The 19,951-nt window shown below is 45.0% G+C and overlaps 1 protein-coding gene across 2 annotated transcripts in view; it reads left to right on the top strand.

The window, feature by feature from the left end:
- Positions 1 to 19,951, top strand: part of LOC109938121 (EF-hand calcium-binding domain-containing protein 4B-like) — a 119,896-nt gene that overhangs the window by 16,522 nt on the left and 83,423 nt on the right. For both annotated transcript variants that reach the window (XM_048612274.1, XM_048612275.1), the window contains exons 5-12: positions 557 to 703; positions 4,055 to 4,145; positions 5,670 to 5,765; positions 8,437 to 8,621; positions 8,853 to 8,910; positions 11,632 to 11,690; positions 12,873 to 13,086; positions 14,097 to 14,281. In XM_048612274.1, coding sequence (XP_048468231.1) covers positions 557 to 703; positions 4,055 to 4,145; positions 5,670 to 5,765; positions 8,437 to 8,621; positions 8,853 to 8,910; positions 11,632 to 11,690; positions 12,873 to 13,086; positions 14,097 to 14,281 — 1,035 coding nt within the window. The remainder of the gene's footprint in view (positions 1 to 556; positions 704 to 4,054; positions 4,146 to 5,669; positions 5,766 to 8,436; positions 8,622 to 8,852; positions 8,911 to 11,631; positions 11,691 to 12,872; positions 13,087 to 14,096; positions 14,282 to 19,951) is intronic.

The following is a 19,951-nucleotide window of genomic DNA, read 5'->3' on the forward strand; positions in this document are numbered from 1 at the left end:
ATCAGAGTGTGTTACAGTGAGGGGTGTGGGGTGTATCGGTGTGTTACGGTGAGGGGTGTGGGGTATATCAGAGTGTGTTACAGTCAGGGGTGTGGGGTGCATCGGTGTGTTACGGTGAGGGATGTGGGGTGTATCGGTGTGTTACGGTGAGGGGTGTGGGGTGTATCGGTGTACTACAGCGAGGGGTGTATCGGTGTGTTACAGTGAGGGGTGCAGGGTGTATCAGTGTGTTACACTGAGGGATGTGGGGTGTATCGGTGTGTTACAGTGAGGGGTGTATCGGTGAGTTACAGTGAGGGGTGCGGGGTGTATCAGTGTGTTACAGTGAGGGGTGCGGGATGTATCGGTGTGTTACAGTGAGCGGTGTATCGCTGTGTTACAGTGAGGGGTGTGGGGTGTATCGGTGTGTTACAGTGAGGGGTGTGGGGTGTATTGGTGTGTTACAGTGAGGGGTGTATCAGTGTGCTACAGTGAGGGGTGCGGGGTGTATCGGTGTGTTACAGTGAGGGGTGTGTGATCTGACGCTGCTCCTTTCTCTGACGTTGCGCACTCTCAGTGAGGCGGAGATATGGAAACTGTGGGTCCAACTCCGACGCAATGAGCCCAACTTACTTGGTCACCTGGAAGATTTCCTCTCCAAGGTCACTGTTCGGATCCAGGATGCTCAGAGTGAGAAGGACGACTTGGAACGCACTCTGAAAAAGTGAGTAATTTAGTGTTCATTTGCTATATTCCCTCCTGTATCAACTGCGGAGCAGATTCTTTGCAGAATATTTGTATAAATTCAGACTTGCACATGCGTCAAAAACTTACTGAATTCAATCTGTCTCTACAAAGTTCAAGCTCAAAGTCTAAGAGGGCTGGAGAGGAGAATAAATTGACATTTTTAGTCTACAGTATTTTACTCACATCCACGTGACGTAGTAACTCATAATTTCTAAGCAGTGAAAATTGCAGAGGCAGCGGGTGCTTTGTCTGTGATCGTCCAGAATTCCTTACATTCTAAGAGCCATTTGCAAGAGTTGAAAAGATGGGAAACAGAACTGTCCTATTTATGGAAAACAAGAATAGAGAACATTGGTATCTCAGAGCCAGATGGTTTCACATCAACCAGCAAACTGCTGGCATTCACGATGTGACAACAACGTACTTCAAAAATCACATCATTGAGCAGAATTGACAGTAATCAACGCAAGGAAAACCAGGCTTTACAAATTTGTTAGAGCTTTTTGTTGAAGATATAATGTGAAGGTTTGATAATGGGGAGCCGGTAGAGGTGGTGTAATGTGTGTTTACAAAAATTAGCTGATAAAGGGCCACTCAGTAAGTTATTACACAGAATGAGCTCCCTGGAATCGAGGTAATGTATTAACATAGAGTGAAGTTAGGCTACTGGACAGAAAACAGAGTAGGAATGAATGGGACATTTTTGGGCTGATGCATTGTATTTATCAGAGTGCCATAAGGATCAGAATTTGGCCTCAACTATTTATAATCTGTGTTAATCAGTTGGATGAAGGGACTGAGTGAAAATACCCAAATTTGTTGACTCAGTACTCAATGAATGGCTGGACACTAGAAAGCTCAGAGGAAGAGAGCGATCTTGGGGGTGGTTATCCGCAAACCCTTGAAGGTGGCAGGACAGGTTAATGGGGTAGTTAGGGAGTCATTTGGGACACTGCCTTTATCAGTTGAGGTGTAGATTATAAGGGAAGGGTGATTATGTTGGAGCTGTACAGAATTATTGTCAGGCCACAGCTGGAGCATTGTGTGCAGTTCTGGTCACTTTGTTATAGGAAGGATGTGATTACAGTGCAAGGGGGTGCAGAGGAGATTCACCAGGATGCTCTCTGGGATGGAGCATTTCAGTGATGAAGAGAGGCTGGATAAGCTCAGGTTGTTTATTCTGGAGCAGAGAAGGTGTGTAAGGGACAAGGGGGTTGATAAAAAGCTGCTGTTTCCCTTATTTGAAGGGTAAATAAGGGGGCGTAATTTTAAAGTGAAAGGCGAGAGGTTCAGAGGGGATTTGAAGAAAAATATTTTCACCCAGAAGGTGGTAGAGGTCTGAAGTGGAGACTTGGGACAGTAGTTGAGGCTGAGAAACCTCCTAATCTTTAAAAAAAACTTGGATGAACACTTGAAGTGTCATAACATTCAAGGCGATGAGCCGAGTGTGGAACAGTAGGGCTAGTGGAGGGAGTAGTATATACTTGATAGGCCAAAGGGCCTGTTCTGTACTGTATGATGTAAAGAAGTTGCTAAGATTTATACCACATCAGTGGTTGGGCCAGAGCACGGCAGTGACTCGGTGGGAGTAGAAACAGCTCCAATATCATTTGCAGCCCTAATGAGACAATGTCAAATCTTTTGGTTTCATTGGTCCTTGAGGGAAGCTTCATGAAAAGGCGTTGGAAACATCTACTTTGCCTGATAGAAGGTGATGCACTTTATATTGATGGGTATGACTTCAGTGATCACACGGATGGGTCCAGAGTGTATGGGTGGAATGCGATAGCACTCCCTCAAGTTCTGGCATTGAACTGGTAAAGGGGGAGTGTAAAATTGTGAGCCACGCTGACAGCACTATACAGACTTACTATATTCCTGTCTTGTATTTTACCATGAGGTGGGAGGCTCCAAGCAAGGCCTCTAATTGACCAATCAATGGTCATTCGAGGGCCTCTGCCCTCTGCTGTTGGTATTTTGGCAGTGGTGGGTGGTCTTCACTCAACGTGGTAAAGTTGGCATGTAATGCATGGCTGCCTTTTTACAGACTGGGGGCCTGATGAAGGATCTCCCACCAACAGTACCCCTCATTCCTGTGTGCTCCAGCTGCCCTACTGAGCCAGACTCCATCTCTTACACTGGGGCTCACCAGTACAGACATCCCAGACTTACCTCAATTAGCTAATTACATAAGAAGTTAGGAATTAGGAGCAGGGGTAGGTACTTCAGCCGATAGAGCCTGCTCCGCCATTTAACATAATAATGGCTGATCTTATCCTTCTCTCAACTCCACACTCCTGCCTCCTCCCATATCTCTTTATCTCGCTGTTCGTCATAGAATCCCAACAGTGTGGGAGCTGGCCATTTGGCCTATTGAGTCCACACTGACCCTCCAAAAAGCATCCCACTCAAACCCACCCCCACATTTCCCATACACCCTGGACAATGTAGCACAGCCAATCCACCCAAACCTGCACATGTTTGGACTGTGGGAGGAAACCCATGCAGACGTGGGGAGAGCGTGCAAACTCCACACAGACAGTCACCTGAGGGCAGAATCGAACACAGGTCCCCGGCCCTGTGAGGCAGCAGTGCTAACCACTGAGTCACCATGCCACATGATAGAAACACACCTATCTCCTTTTTGAATCTGTTGAATGATTCTGCCTGCACTGCATTCTGGGGCAGTGAGTTCCACAGATTCACACCCCTCTAAGAGAAGTAGTTTTTCCTCATCTCAGTTTTGAACCAACCTCCTCTTACTCTATATCTATGACCTCCTGTTCGAAACTGTCCCTCAGGGGGAATCATCTGTTTAACTTGCACCTTATCAATCCCATTAGCATTTTATATACCTTAATCAGAAACCGCCCCCCCACCCCATTATTCTGAACCCCAGTGAGTACAAGCCCAAGCTATTCAACTGCTTCTCATTCGACAACCTTTTCTTCCCTGGAATCAATCTGGTGAACCTCCTCTGAACTGCCTCCAGTGCCACCACATTCTTCCTCATGGATATCAACACTGAATTCCAAATGTAGTCTCACCAACACCTTACATAATTGTAGCAACATGTCTTTACTTTTATAATCCAATCCTTTTCAATAAATTCCAGAATTTCATTTGCCTTTCTCGTTATATTAAAAGCTCGAAAGACCTTAAGCGACTGTGGGATGGTGAATGAAAGGGGGCTCACTCCCAGCTATATTACTGGGAGATTGATGAGATTATGGGTTCAGGAAGGTATCTGATCCACCATCCTGTAACTATCAGGTGCTTGGACCTGGGATGCCCTGCTCAGAACTGACCATCTCTACTTCTGCCACAGGAAGATGGTGGAGCATAATACCGAGGTTCAGAAACTCTACGAGGAAATGGAGCTCCAAATCAACAACGAGAAAGATCGGATCGAGACTGAAGTGAGTAATTCAATTGTCAGGCCGAGCCCTCAATGAAGCTGGTGAGGGTCTCAGTTTTATTACTGAGATGCTCCTCATTGGGTTTAAATAGCACAGCATTGGTGTAGTTAGTTAGGGGTGTGCGTGTTTGAGATTGATACAGAGTGGCACAGGGAGAGAATACCCTTTCAATTAAGTAAGAGTAAAACTACAACCCGGTATACCTCAGATAACAACTCTTCCTTGTTCTTTCACAGGATGTGGTTGTCGCTGGCTAGGCCAGCATTTAATGCCCATCCCTAATCTCCCAGAGGGCAGTTAAGAGTCAACCACACATTGCTGTGGGGTCTGGTGTCACATGTACACCAGGCCAGGTAAGGATGGCAGATTTTCTCCCTAAAAAAGCATTGCCTTGTTCTGAAATATAATCAGCCTTTGAGCTGACACTTTGACCGCTAGGCTAACACTGTTTGAATTGCCTAAAACTTGTTTAAACAATAAACCCCAACCTCATGTAACCAGAAACGAGCTATTAAATACTGAAAATCACTTTGTGTGCTTCTATCCCTGGAAGGTGCAATGAATTAACTTTTTAACTTTCTGTTGTTCTGATTTTGGTGAAGTGTAAAGATCAGTGTGTGAAAAGGTCAACCTGTAAAAGGGACACCCAGCATTGCTGTTCCAACAACTGTGTTACTTACTCCAGCCTTGTTTGTACGTTGGTGAGGCATTCAGAAACACAGGAATTAAATTTGATTCAGGCTCATAAGTAAAGAGCAAAGCTGTGGGGCAGACCACATCAATTGTGCAGAACCTTGGCAATCATTAAGTTTGTCTTAACATAACTGCCACCATCATTTACCAGCAGTCCTTGGGTTGCAAATGGGTTGAGTTTGCAAGTCGATTTGTATGCAAATCAGACCACAGCACAGGATGATGTAAAACGGCTGTTTGTAAGTACAAGAAATGTTTGTATTGATGGGTCTTTAAAATGACACCCCTGTACGAGATCACTTTTGTAAGTTGGAGCATTCTTCAGTCAGATGTTCGTAAATCAGGGACCCCCTGTATATAAGTTATTTGGGAGGAAGTAATTGTTACTGTGTTATAGATAAATGTATTTTTAATGTAATGATATGATAAAACTGAGGCACATGGATATTTCAACCTGTAAGGGGCAACTTTTGCAGCCAATAGTGACTGTGGGGGAGCAGACCATTCTTAAACACGCACTGAGGTTCTTTTTGTGATACACTTTCAAATGTAGTTATCAAGCTTTTGTAAAGCTTTTGTTCTGACTGTTAGAGGTGAAGTAAGCTATTGAAGTTTATAAAATAATCATCAATTTATATGGGTTTATGCTTTGAAACAAAATGTGATCAAAGCCTGATTTCCAAAATTTGGTCAAATTATGAAACTGCAAAAGTGGGATAAGAGATCCCCCTGGCTGGATTTTGATTCAAGCATGATGCCCACTACACAATCCGAGGATACACAGACAGCATGCACTGCCCAGGATGACTGTTCTGTTCTCTGTGCTTTTAGAATACTGTGAAGCTCCATGCTCAGAGCCAGGACTTGCAGAAGGAGTTAGACAGCAAACAGGAGGAAGTACAACATCTGGTGCAAGCTCAGGCACAGGTAAGCCAGAGCTGCTCCCCAGGTGTTAATGTTAAATAGCCCCCTCCACTTGCACCCTGGATTCCCCTCCCTTGTGATGGAAAATTGATAAGCTGGGAACTGGAATCTGAAGTGAAGATCAAAGGTCTGGGTGAAAGTCTCATGAGCAGCTAAAAGGGAAACAGCAGCTTTGTTGGCTAGGAAGAAAAATACATAATAGGCCTTTTGGCCCCTCTGGTCTGCTTCTCCATTCATTAAGATCATGGCTAGTTGTTGCAGTCCACATGTTGTAGGATGACCCACAATACCCTTAGGGATGGAATTCCAGGATTTTGGCCCAGCAACAGTGAAGGAACGGTGATATATTTCCAAGTCAGGGATATGAGTGGCTTGGAGGGGAACTTACAGGGGGTGGTGTTCCCATATGTATCTGTTGCCCTTGTCCTTCTAGATGGAAGTGGTCATGGGTTTGGAAGGTGCTGTCTGATAATCTTTGGTGAATTTCTGCAGTGCATGTTGTAGCTGGTACACGCAGCAGCACCACAGAGAAGGCTGAGGCTGGTACTGGAAAAGCACCCACTGGATGCCAGGAATGTGGTGGGCATGGAACAAAAGCCAGTGGCGTGGGCATGGAGAGAGCATTTCCTCAGGGTGAGGGTCATAGGAGGGTGGGGAGGGGGTGGTGGGTGGGGTCAGATGCAAGGCCAGGAGGATGGCAACCACCAACCACTGCCCGTGCCCACCCCTTCCTGATATCCAGTCCCTCACTCAGGCACTGATTGTCTGGAATAAGGGATTCCCCACCCCTAAGTGCCTCTGGTTACAAGCTGCTCAGAGAGTGCACTCACCATGCAGCCATGTTAATCCCAGTGTCTGGGGTGCTGCGGGCCCTTATTTGTTCTTAAGGGCGCACTCAAGCGTCTGTATTGACAGTGGGACAGGAAGATTGATTATGGGCCTTTCTGCTGCTTAGAACTTGATTGTGATGGAGCTGGAGGGAGGAAGGGACCTGGCCCAACATGACCCCACCTGATTATATACCCCTCCTTCCTTTCTCAACACCAACAACAGCAGAAGATTCTGCCCCTCCACCACTAGCAGTCTGATAGAGAGGTTGCTGTGCACACAACAGCTCTCTCTCCTTTCCTGCTGACAAGGACACTGTGAATTACTGTGTCTTTGTGTGTACAGAAGGGTACAAATTGCCTATAATAGCAGAAGCATTCAGGTGAACAGGGCTGCAGCCAGCTTTCTAGTTGCACTTGAGTGGTCGAGCCATTGGTTTGAGACCAAATGCAACACATGAAAAGTTAGTGCACAAGATCAGAGCTCATGGTGTCAGGGGCAATATGTTAGGGCGCGTAGAAGGTTGGCTCACAAACAGCAAACAGGGTTAGGATAAATGGATCATTTTCAGGTTGGCAAACTGTAACCGTTGGAGTACCACTTGGATCAATGCTGGGGCTTCAGCTATTTATAATCTACACTAGTGAGTTGGGTAAAGTGATTGATAGTATCACAGCTGATGGTAGAGAGATAGAGCCGAGAGTAAGTTATGAGAGAGTTGCAAAGAATCTGTAAAGGGACATCAATAGATTAGGAGAGTGGACAAAAAAATGTGGCAGATGGAATGCAATGGTGGAAGGTGCACACTTTGCAAAGCAGAATATTATTTAAGTGGAAGGTGACTGTAGGGTGCCATGGTACGGAGAGATGTGGGTGTTCTTTTACACCAATCACTATAATCCAACCTGCTGGTCCTGCAAGTAATTCAGGCAAATGGGATATTGGCCTTTAGTGCAAGGGAGATGGAGCATAAAAATGGTGCTACAAATGTACAGGACATCAATGAGACTGCATCTGGATTACAGAGGGCAGTTTTGGTCTCCTTATTTAGGAGGGATATACTTGCATTAGAGGCAGGTCAAAGAAAGTTCAACAGGCTGGTTCCTGGCCTGAGGAAAAGTTTTGATGAGGAAAAATTGCGCAGGTTTTTTTTTATCTCTACCCATGGGAGATGAGAAGAATGAGAGGCGATTGTATTCAATTGTACAAGATGATGATGGGGCTTGGCATGGTTGATGCTGAGAGGATGGGGATGATCTAGAACTGAGAGACTGTTTGATAACAGTCTCCAATTTAAGACCGAGAAGGGGTTAAAAGTTATCTGTGAGGCTCAGTAGTGTTTGGAATTCTTTTCCCCAGGGAGGAATGGGGGTTGAGCCATTGATTTTGTTCAACTGTGAGTCGGACAGATTTTTGATCAACAGTCCGAGTTCTTGGGGAGCTGGCAGGAAAGTGGAAGTGAGACCCCAATCAGATCCCACGTAATCCTATTGAATGGCAGAGCAGTCCTGAGGGACCACATCTGCTGCTCCCGTTTCTATTGTTCTTAGAAGATACAGAGAAGGGACAATTCAGGTAAAGGGAAACTAAAGTAATAGTATCCGATATACCAGGATCAGGGGGTGGAACAAAAGCTAATTTATGGTGATATATTGATATTTGACAGGTAACAGCAATTTTCTGTTATTGAGAGGGTGAGTGACAAATCCAAACCTATTTCTGGAATCAAGGGATAGATTGGTATGATGGGATTTACTCTTTGAAACCATCATATAATCCCTATATTGAAGGAAATGTATAATCATCCCAAAGTTTATTATCACATGTATGCATCTCCCCATCCCAGTTAGAGGCGGAGCTTGTCTTCCTGCGCAGTAAACAGAATGAGGCCATCACTGAGAATGAGATGCTCAAAGTGACCAACCAGGAGCTGGAGACGAGGCTGGAGCAGGTCCAACAAGATCTTCAGGAAGCCCAGGATCGGCTGGTATATCAACAGGAGGAAGCAGCTCACCGAGAGGAGAGAGAAGGGTAAGAGAGCCAGTACATACCCCTATATCGAGCACATGTCCCTCAGTGTGTACACAGGGACAGTGTGAACATGCAGTATAGCCTCACTACTCTGTTACAGTGAGCTGCTGCCGTTACTAATCCCAACTAATTCCCGCTAAACAGCAGGCATGTGGGACCTGGTCTGGCATGTGTGATTGACGTACCAGTGAGTGAGAATACCTAACAATAACAATCCTACATTTATTCCAGAGAGCGGGATCAACCTCCCAGCAATGATGGACTGCACTTCACTGAAGTTGATCCACAGGTAACGAGAGATGGACAGTGTGTGGCTAATTATGTAAATAGACTGCTTCAAAATCATTCAACATTGTTATGGACTTCCAGAAACATTCAATTAATTTTCCTGAAGGAGAATGCTACCTAAATGTGATGGTTATAAAATGGAGAGACATTATTGATGTGGTTAGAAAGTTATCATAAGTCATTCAGACGTAGTAAACAGTGCAATGAATTGGCGAAATATGATAAGGATTTTACTTGGATCTCCATTATTAACTGTGATCCCTCATGACTCGGATGATGGGATAGAAAACCACCTGTAAATGAAACAGAGAGAGGTTTCTGTGTGAACAATGTTGATGGAAGCAAAAGGTTGTAAGAAGGTTATTTGTAGATTAGTGAGTAGGCAAAACTGTGGTCAAGAAGTTTGGATCTAAAAAGGATTTTCCAGGGTGCTTTCTAAAATGGTGAGAAGCTACAGCCTGTGGAAGAACAAGTAGATTAGGGGGTCAAATATCAAGGAAATTTATAGAAGGCGATTCTAAAGCCTGGCTTTAACATTTACCCACTTGTAATACAGGTCTAATAGGTGTGATGCTACAATTATATAAAGCCCTGGATGTATCTTATCTGGAATACTGAGTTCAGTTCCAGGCATCACACTTTAGGAAGGATCCATTAGACTGGGAGGGCGGGTAAGAAACATTTACCTGATTGATATCTGAACTCCAAGGGTTAAAATTCAAGGAGAGAATACACAAACTAGGGTTATAGCGTATTCCCTGGAATTTAGAAAGTTAAATGGTGATTGGCTGGAGGTTTGCAATTTATGAGAGAGATCTAATAGGGTCTGTAAGGAGAAGCCAGTTGAAGTGGTCACTGAGTATGGGATTAACAGGCACATTCAGAATGTTAGCACCAGATCTTTTAGGAGTGAAATTAGGAAACACTTATAGAGACATTTGCCATTTTCTTTTCCAGTGACAATTGATTTGAGATCACTTGTAAATTTTAAATCTGTCGTTGATAGATTTTTGTTATCCAGAAATGTGAAGGGATTTGGGCCAAAGGTGGGCAAGCGGACTTAGGTCACAGATCAGTCATGATCTGATTGGATGACAGAGCAAGTGTGCAGACAGAATGGTATCCTCCTTCTCCCATGAACTAGAACCAGTGAGTGTGACAGAGACAACATTCTCAATTGGTCATTTGCATTGCTTAATGTTTACTTTCAATTTGGCTTCAGATACAATCAGCTGTAGATGATGTTTTATTCAAAACTCTTTTGCTTTCAACCTGAAAGTGTAATGTTAATATAAACACACAGAAGGTGTATACCATTTAAATTTGAAGTGTGATGTTAAATACCAGTCCTAGCGTTCTTCCAGTTTAAGCAGAAATGTAACCTTCTGTTTAGCTTAAGTAGATCCCAATAAGAGTCACCAGAATAGAATACATGTAGAACGTGTGACAAAGAAGGGTCTTAATAGCCGAATGATCCTTCGAGAAGGATTGTCTCGAGTGACTGAGAGTGTGTTACGGGGGTGGGGGGGATGAGGGGAGGTTCTTCACGGGACATCGTGGAGCTCTAGGAATGGGTTTTGGGGACAGTATTGGGCCTCTTTGGAAATAGGATGCTGGGTGGAGTTTCTTTGGGAGAGTTAAGGAACTAGCAAGATGGCTTTCAATAGAAAGGAAGGACATTGTTAAACTAGAAAGGGTGGGGAAAAAATTTATAAGGATGTTGCTGGGACTGGAGGGTTTGAGTTATAAGGAAAGGCTGGATAGGCTGGGACTTTTATCCCTGGAATGTCGGCGGGTGAGAGGTGACCTTATAGAGATTTATAAAATCATGAGGGTCACAGATAAGGTGAACAGCCAAGGTCTTTTTCCCCTCGGGTAGGGGAGTCCGAAACTAGAGGGCATAGGTTTAAGGTGAGAAGGGAAAGATTTAAAAGGGACCTGAGGGGCAGACTTTTCATACAGAGGGTGGTGAGTGTATGGAAGGAGCTGCCAGAGGCGGGTACATTACAACATTAAAAAGACATTTGGGCAGGTACATGGATAGGAAATGTTGAGAGGGATATGGGGCTAAATGAAGGCAAATGGGACTAGTTCAGTTTAAGAAATCCAGTCAGCATGGACGAGTTGGACTGAAGGGTCTGTTTCCATGCTCTACGACTCCACAAAATAAAGTTTGAAAATAATTAATGTTCTGAGAGAATGGACCCCCGACACAATTTGGGAATTGTAAGCCTTGGTTTTACTTGGGGTGTTAGGGAACTAAAGAGATGGGATTTGGTGAAAATATGGGACTTCAGTGAGACAGGCCCCCACAAAAATAATTGGGGAGCTGGAAGTGTGCTATTCTTTACGTCTTTATTTCTGTTAGATTTAAATATTAGTCTAACAAATGAAACCAGGCTATTTCCATCTTGTTGAATGCACATGTGGTCTCCTGGATGCTTGCTGTGTGTTTCCAGCTCTGGGTTTTGAGCTGGAGCTGGAGCAACCCTGGTGCTGAGTCATGAATTTAAAGGATCAGCCTTCTACAGCTCTGACAATGTATACCTTTTCTATTAACTTCTAATTTAAAATGTATTGTTTGTGGAGAACTAGAATTTGATCTTCTCGAGCATGGGTAAGGTGAGACCCATAAGGACTAGATCAACTACAGAAGCATTGTGTCTTCAGTGAGTGAATGGTAATTGGCTTATTTCTTATAATCACTAGTTTTCCATTTCAGAAAGAGACCAGGCAGAGGTGGGGATCTGACACCAGTCAGGGGTTTACAAGGTCCGAGTGGTAAGTGACTGATCCCTGTCTTCTGAAACCCTTCAGCCCCACCACCACCACCGCCCTATCCCATTCACAACCAAATGTAGCCATTGCAATACTTAGAGGCCAACTGTTGTTAGGTTCTGTTTCAAATTTGTCGGGGAGCAAAAACAGGTCATTCAGCCCCTTGAACCTCTTTGCTATTCAATTCGATCATTCTAATCTTCACTTGTTGACATTTATCTGCCACTGATCTAATTCTGAAATACCCAAATAAAAATCTACCAATTGCAGTCGTGCAAACTCCAATTCTTCCCAAACATCTGCAGCCTGTTGCAGGGTGTGAGATTTCTGGATTTTCACTGCTGTTTTGTGTGAGAAAGTGTTTCCTGGTTTCACTGGTTCTCGTTTTTTATTCTTTCATGTAATGTGGGCATCGCCGGCTGGGCCAGCGTTTATTGTCCATCCCAAGTTGCCCCTCGAGAAGGTGGTGGTGAGCTACCTTCTTGAACCACTACTGTCCACCTGCTGTGGGTTGACCACAATGTCCTTAGGGAGGGTATTCTAGGATTTTGACCCAGCGACAGTGAAAGAACAGTGATATATTTCCAAGTCAGGATTGTCAGTGACTTGTAGGGGGTGGTGTTCCCATGTATCTGCTGCCCTTGTCCTTCTAGATGCAAACAGGTTTGAAGGTTCTGTCTGCAGATCTTTGGTGAGTTTCTGTAGTGAATGTTCCAGATAACACACACTGCTGTTACTGAGCGTTGGTAATGGAGGGAGTGGATGTGGTGCCAGACAAGTGGACTGCTTTGTGCTGGATGGTGTCAATCTTCTGGAGTGTTGTCGGGGCTGCACCCATCCAGGCCAGTGGGGAGTATTCCATCACACTCCTGACTTGTACCTCGTAGGTGGACGAGCTTTGGGGAGTCAGGAGGAGAGTCACTCGTTGCAGGTTTCCTAACCATTGACTCTTGTAGCCATTGTGTTAAGTTTGTGTTTCATCGCGCACCTCACAAAACTTTGCCTCATTCACCCGATCAATATCTTTCTACACCCAGTCAGATCATTCTTAAATCTTCAAACACTCAAGAACATAAAAACTAAGTTTATGGAACTGGTTTTCTCAAAGAGAGAAAAAAAATCCTGGTGGCTGCCCTTAGACTAATGCAGTGTCCTGTTATTTTTCACCTTGTAACCATTCACCAGTCTTCAGAGGAACTTGGAAAGTTCAGGCCATGTGACCCGCATCATTTCAATTGAAGAAGAACCCCTGCCACATCAGGTCCAGGTCTTTGGGGTACAAAAGTCAAGGCTCACCAGACAGGAAGTCGACATGAGCACTGTCAAAGATGGAGAAGCAGTCTTTGAAGATAGAACAGAGCCTTTATGGAGTGAAGGAGAGGCACATCCTGCAGAAGAGGTAACCAGCTGCTTCCTCTTTTTAAACCTGCCCAAGGCCCTCAACTGTCCATTCATTAGACAGAGGCATCAGCAACCAGCTGCCTGCCTTACTTTGGCCTCTTGAGCATTTCCAAAAATATCCGCTCCTCCACTGTTAGCTTTGCCTTCAGCTGTCGTGGAACTAAGTTCTGGAAAGCCCTTCCTATAAATCCTGACTCATGAGCTTTCGTTCCGCCTTTAGGACACTGTTTAAAATCAAGCCTCTTTAATCACTTATCCAAACATTTCCATTGTAGCTTGGTGTTAATTTTTAGGTCTCATAGTTTAGAGGAGGTCTCTCTGGAGTAGATTGGGGCCTATCAAAAGCCTCTTCGCACTCCTCCCAGCTCTGGCCGCTTGGATATGGTGACCCCAGAAAGCAATACCAATCATTCTAAGGAAGGAATTTCCCATCACAATGCTGGCTGTAAAGCTATGACGAACCATGGGTTTCAATTTCTCTCAATGCTGCGAGGAGTATCTCTGTTTGGAGCTGCTCTCCTGGTCTCCTACCTGACACCGTAGTGTCTCAACTGGACAGTGTTATAGAATGTAGCTCCCCCTGCTCCATTGGGCCTTCCAGGTCCCCATTCGGCCCCCACGTCCGTGATTGGCCAGGGATCCTGGAGGATTAATTGGCTGAATCCAGGAATATTGGGAGTGCCCTGACACTACTGGAAATTCTGGAAAACTGGAACACTGGAAAATCTTGAATAGAGACTACACTAGCACTGTGATCCAATCACCATCCAATTCAGTTCACACAGAGAGAGAGAGAGAGAAAGACTAAAGGAGGTAAAGTGAGACAGAGAGACTGAGACAGTTTGAAATGGAAAGAGACAGAGACAGATCAGGAAACAGAGTGAATGATAGAGCGAGAGAGCCCGTAGAATGAGGGAAACAGTAAGATAGCTGACAATCCAATTTTCTATTGAGATTGCTTCATAAATACTGATTGAATGCAGTGCCTTTGTGTGTTCCTGCTCCCAGTTACAGGTGGAGCTTGTCTCTCTGCACAGTAAACAGGACGAAGCCATCACTGAAATTGAGATGCTCAAAGTGACCAATCAGGAACTAGAGACAAAGCTGGAGGAGATCCAACAGGATCTTCAGGAAGCCCGGGATCGGTTGGTGGATCAACAGGAGGAAGCAGCTCACCGAGAGAAAAGAGAAGGGTAAGAGAGCCTGTACATACACCTTTTGCACACCCTGTGTGAAGAAAGTAGGCAGTGTGTATATGTACCACAGTCTGAGTGCACACCTTGCACAGAATAGAGAATTATAAGTTAATTAGTGAAGTCAAATAAAGAACAGGGTAAAACAGTCTAATCCAGGGTTACCTTGCATGTTTGTGACTGCATGGAGTGTGGTATTTCGGATTGGTGAGTTACAAAACACCATTTGCCATTGTGGAAATTTGATGTTATCGTGATAAGAGGTCTGCCCAAGGGAGAAGAAGATTGGGTTTTTAATATTCCTGGGTACAAGGTGTTCTGGAAGGATAGGAAAGGATGTAAAGGAGGACAAGTGTCAGTATTGGTTAAGGAGAGCCCTGCAGTGCTGGAAAAAGATGATGCTTTGGATGGTTCAAGATAAGAATGGATTTGGATTGAGCTAAGGAACAAAAAGAGTACAATTACATTGTTCAGTGTTGTCTATAGATCACCAAATAGCAGGAAGGCACAAATCTACATGGAAATACAGAAAGGTTTTAGAATTATAGAGGAATTATAATGGAGAGCTTTAATTATCCAAATATAAACCAAGTAATGTAAGGGGCAAAGAGGGGCAAGAGTTTCTGGAATTTGTTCAGGAAAATTTCCTTTAGCAGTGGGTGTCCAATCAAACAGGAAAGGAGGCACTGCTAGACCTGCTTTAACTGGGAATGATGTGAGCCAAGTAGATCGAGTGTCATTGGAATATTGCTGAGTGGAGAATTATCATTGTATCGCAAAGTCTAGGAGGATGGTGGAAAAGAACAATGAACAATACAGAGTAAGAATAATCAACTGGGAAAGAGCTGACTTCCATGGAACAAGAACAACTGAGCAGATAGATTGGAACTAAAAGTTGGTGGGAAAATCTGTAGGTGAATATTTTTCCCTGGACCTTCGGAGGCTGAGGGTGAGCTTATAGAAATTTATAAAATCATGAGGGGCTTGGATTGGGTGAATAGGCAAAGCCTTTTTCCCAGGGTAGGGGTGTCCAAAACTAGAGGGCATAGGTTTAAGGTGAGAGGGGAAAGATTTAAAAGGGACCTGAGGGGCAACTTTTCCATGCAGAGGGTGGTGCATGTATGGAATGAGCTGCCAGAGGAAGTGGTGGAGGCTGGTACAATTACAACATTTAAAAAGGCATCTGGATGGGTATATGAATAGGAAGGGTTTAGAGGGATATGGGCCAAATGCTGGCAAGTGGGACTACATTAATTTAGGATATTTGGTCGGTGTGGACAAGTTGGACCGAAGGATCTGTTTCCGTGCTGTACATGTCTATGATTCTATGAGATGGTTCAGGTACAGTGGAGGTGGTAAGGAATGCAAATCCATAGCTCCCTGGATGTAACAGGAGATTGAAAGTAAAATATAATAAAGGAAATGTGCGTTTATTGAGTAGGTGTCAGGTAGAAAATACAACTGAGATCCAGGCTGAATACAGAAGGCTTAGAAGGAAGGTTAAAAAAAGTAAATGAGAGAAGAGGGATTATGAAAAGAGACTGACAACTAACATAATGTGGAGAAGTGTGAGGTGATACATTTTCATAGGGAAGAACATGGAGACAGAGTGTAAAATAAAAGGTGGTACTTTTGAAAGGGTGAATGGGAACAGAGAGACCTGGGTGTATCTATGCATAAAGCATTAAAGGCACTAAAACAGAAATTGCTGGAGAAATTCTGCATGCCTGGCAGCATCTGTGGAGAGAAAAACAGAGTTAATGTTTTGGATCCAGTGACATTTTTTCAGAACTTGTTGTAGCTTGCAAAAGGTGGTATACATGCTAAAGGTATGGTCAGGGAGGGAAGTGGAGGGGTAAAGGAGTGAGAGGATGGAGCCTAGAGTGTGAGAACAATATTTGGACAGATAAAGGAATGGATAGTGGAATGCTGTGAGGAGGAAAAGCTGATAATAGGGACAATGAGTGGGTAACAAGGAGTTGGCTGGACTGAAAGCAGCCCATGCCATGACAAAACCTGGAATGTGGGGGTAGGTAATACACAGAAGGATGGCTTCATATCCTAAAATAATTGAACTCGATATTGGGTGCTGAAGCAGGAAATGAGGTGCTGTTCTTTCAGCTTCCACTGAGTTTTGCTGGAGGACTGCAGCAAATCTGGGAGAGAGATATTGGCCAGGGAACAGGGTGGTGTGTCGAAGTGGCAGGCAACTGAAAGCTCAGGGTTATTTTTACAGACAGAACATAGGTGTTTGGCAAAGCAGTTACCCAGTCTGTGTTTTGTCTTCCCAAGTTAGAAGAGACCACATTGTGAGCAATGAATACAGAAGACTAGATTGAGTGAAGTGCAGGTAAAGTGCTCCTTCACCTGGAAGGTGTTTTTGGGCCCTTGGATTCTGAGGAGGGAAGAAGTAAACAGGCAGGTGTTACACCTTCTGCGACTGCAGGGGAAGGTGCCAAGGGGGTGTGTGGTCTGGGGAGGTGTTGGGAGTGGAGGAGGAGTGGACCAGGGTGTCCATCCCATTCTCCCAGTTTCTTTGTCTCCATTGAATCTGCTCTGACAATATTACCTTCTGCAGGGGAGCCTCAGAAATGTCCATCTTCTTCCTCAACTAAGGTTTCCCAGCACTGTGGTTGACAGGGCCCTCAGCCATTTCCAAACCATCACCTGCACTTCCACCCTCACCCCCTTTCTTCCCTCCCACAACTGCAGTAAGGTCCCCCTTGTCCTCACCTACCATCCCACCGGCACCCACATCCAATCCACTACCTCCAGCAGGACGCCACCACCAGACACACATTCCCATCCCCTCCCCTCCTTCTGTCGGTCTTTCACAGGGACCGTTCCCTCTGGGACACCCTAGTCCACACCTCCTCCAAACAATTCACATTTGTGTGGCATGAATGTTACTTGCCATTTGTCAGCCCAAGCCTGGATATTGTCCAGATCTTGTTGATTTGAACATGAGCAGCTTCAGTATCTGAGGAGTTGCAAATGGTGCTGAACATTGTGCAATCATCAGCGAACATCCCCACTTCTGACCTTATGATGGAGGGAAGGTCATTGATGAAGCAGCTGAAGATGGTTGGGCCTGGGACACTACCCTGAGGAACTCCTGCAGAGATGTCCTGAAGCTGATACGACTGACCTCGAACAACCACAACCATCTTCCTATGTGCCAGGTATGGCTCCAACCAGCGGAGAGTTTGCCCTCTGGTACCCATTGATTCCAGTTTTGCCAGGGCTCCTTGATGTCACACTCAGTCGAATGCAGCCTTGATGTCAAGGGCTGTCACTCTCACCTCCCCTCTGGAATTCAGCTCTTTAGTCCATGTTTGAACCAAGGCTGTAATGACGTCAGGAGCTGAGTGATCCTGGTGGAACCCAAACTGGGCGTCACTAAGCAGGTTATTGCTGAGCAGGTGCTGTTTGATAGCGCTGTTACTGACACCTTCCATCACTTTACTGATGATCGAGAGGAGACTGATGGGGCGGTAATTGGCCGGGTTGGATTTGTCTTGCTTTCTATATACAGGACATACCTGGGCAATTTCCCACATTGTCGGGTAGGTGTCAATGTTGTAACTGTACTGGAACAGCTTGGCTAAAGGACCGGCAAGTTTTGGAGCACAAGTCTTCAGTACTATTGCTGGAATGTTGTCAGGGCCCATAGCCTTTGCAATATCGAGTGTCTCTGATGGTTTCTTGATATCACATGGAGTGAATCAAATTGGCTTCTGTGTTGCTGGAGACCACTGGAGGAGGCTGAGGTGAATCATCCACTTGGCACTTCTGGCTAAAGATTGCCGCAACAGCTTCAATCTTATCTTTTGCACCAGCTTAGAGACAAAAAACCTTCAAATGCTGGAATCCGAGGTAGACAAACAGGAGGCTGGAAGAACACAGCAGACCAGGCAGCATCCGGAATGAAAGAGCAGTCAAAGTTTCGAGTACTACCTTTCCTGAAGAAGTGTATTACCAGAAACGTTGACTGCTCCTTTCCTCCAGATGCTGCCCGGCCTGCTGTGTTCTTCCAGCCTCCTGTTTGTCTACCCTATCTTTTGCACTGATGTGCAGGGCTCTACCATCATTGAGGATGGGGATATTTGTGGAGTCTCCTCTTCCAGTGAGTTGTAAATTGCCCACCACCATTCCCAACTGGAAATGGCTGGACAGAGGTGTTAAAATCTGATCTGTTGATTGTGGGATCGCTTAGTTCTATCAGTCACTTACTGTTTATGCTGTTTGGTATGCAATTAGTCTTGTTTGCTGGCTTCACCAGGTTGATACCTCATCTTCAGGTATGCCTGGTGCTGCTCCTGGCACACCCTCCTACACTCTCCACTGAACCAGGGTTGATCCCCTGGCTTGATGGTAATGGTTGAGTGGGGGATATGCCGGGCCATGAGGTTACAGATTGTGCTGGAGTACAATTCCGCTGCTGTTGATGGCCCACAGCGCCCCGTGGATGCCCAGATAACAAGGTGTAGAGCTGGATGAACACAGCAGGCCATGCCCAGACTTGAGTTGCCAGAACTATTCAAAATCTGTCCCATTTGGCACGGTGATAGCACCACATGACATGATGGAGGTTGTTCTCAATATGAAGGCGGGACTTTGTCTCCACAAGGACTGTGCGATGGTCACTCTCACTGATACTGTCTTGAACAGATGCATCTGCCGCTGGTAGCTTGGTGAGGAGAAGGTTAAGTATGTTTCCCCCTCATGTTGATTTGATTTATCATTGTCACATGTACCCAGGTACAGTGAAAAGTTTTGTTTAGCGTGCAGTACAGGCAGATCGTGGGTGATTGAATACAGCGAGGAATACAAAGTTACAGCTGCAAAGACGGTGTATTAAAAGTGAGATCAACATCAGATTGCAAATTGAACAATTGAAAATGAAAACTATTGCACACACAGAAATTAATGTGATCTCTGCACAGGTTGAGATATAAGATTTACAAAGTGTACACATGCCTTTCATTCTGTACATATGCCGCTTCCTTCATAGACACACCATATACTAGATGGACAAAGTGTCCACATACGACACACTGTATACACACTATACTCACTGTGAACACCCTGAAAAAGTGTAAACACACTGAGCACTATGGGGACAGTGTGAATTGTAGAGCTAGAGAGTCCTACAGCACGGAGATAGGCCCTTCGGCCTAAATTAGAGTCTAATAACAGTGGGGAAGAAGCTGTTCTTGAACTTGTTGGTATGTGTGTATTAAGCTTTTGTATCTTCTGCCTGATGAAAGATGTTGGAAGAGATTACAACTGGGGTGGGAGTTGTCTTTGATGATGTTGGCTGCCTTTCTGAAGCAGCGGGAAGTGAAGATAGAGTCAATGGATGGAAGGCTGGTGTGCGTGATGGACCGAGCGATGTTCACAACTCGCTGTAGTTTATTGTGGTCTTGAACAGAGCAGTTGGCGTACCAAACTGTGCTGCATCCAGAGATTCCCTCACCACCTGTCTTGGAGCCAGTTCCTTTCGGATCTGACCAGTCAATCGGGAATGCTGATGGATTTGACTAACTCTGGATGCAGCCCACCCACTGGGTACACACCCACCCAATGTGTCCATGTGCCATACACAGGGGCAGTGGGAATGTTCAGACCCAGCCTCACCGTGGGACAGTGAGTGCCTGTGGTTCCCAA

This window comes from Rhincodon typus, chromosome 25 (genome assembly GCF_021869965.1).
Source record: "Rhincodon typus isolate 14 chromosome 25, sRhiTyp1.1, whole genome shotgun sequence".
Lineage (NCBI taxonomy): Eukaryota > Metazoa > Chordata > Chondrichthyes > Orectolobiformes > Rhincodontidae > Rhincodon > Rhincodon typus.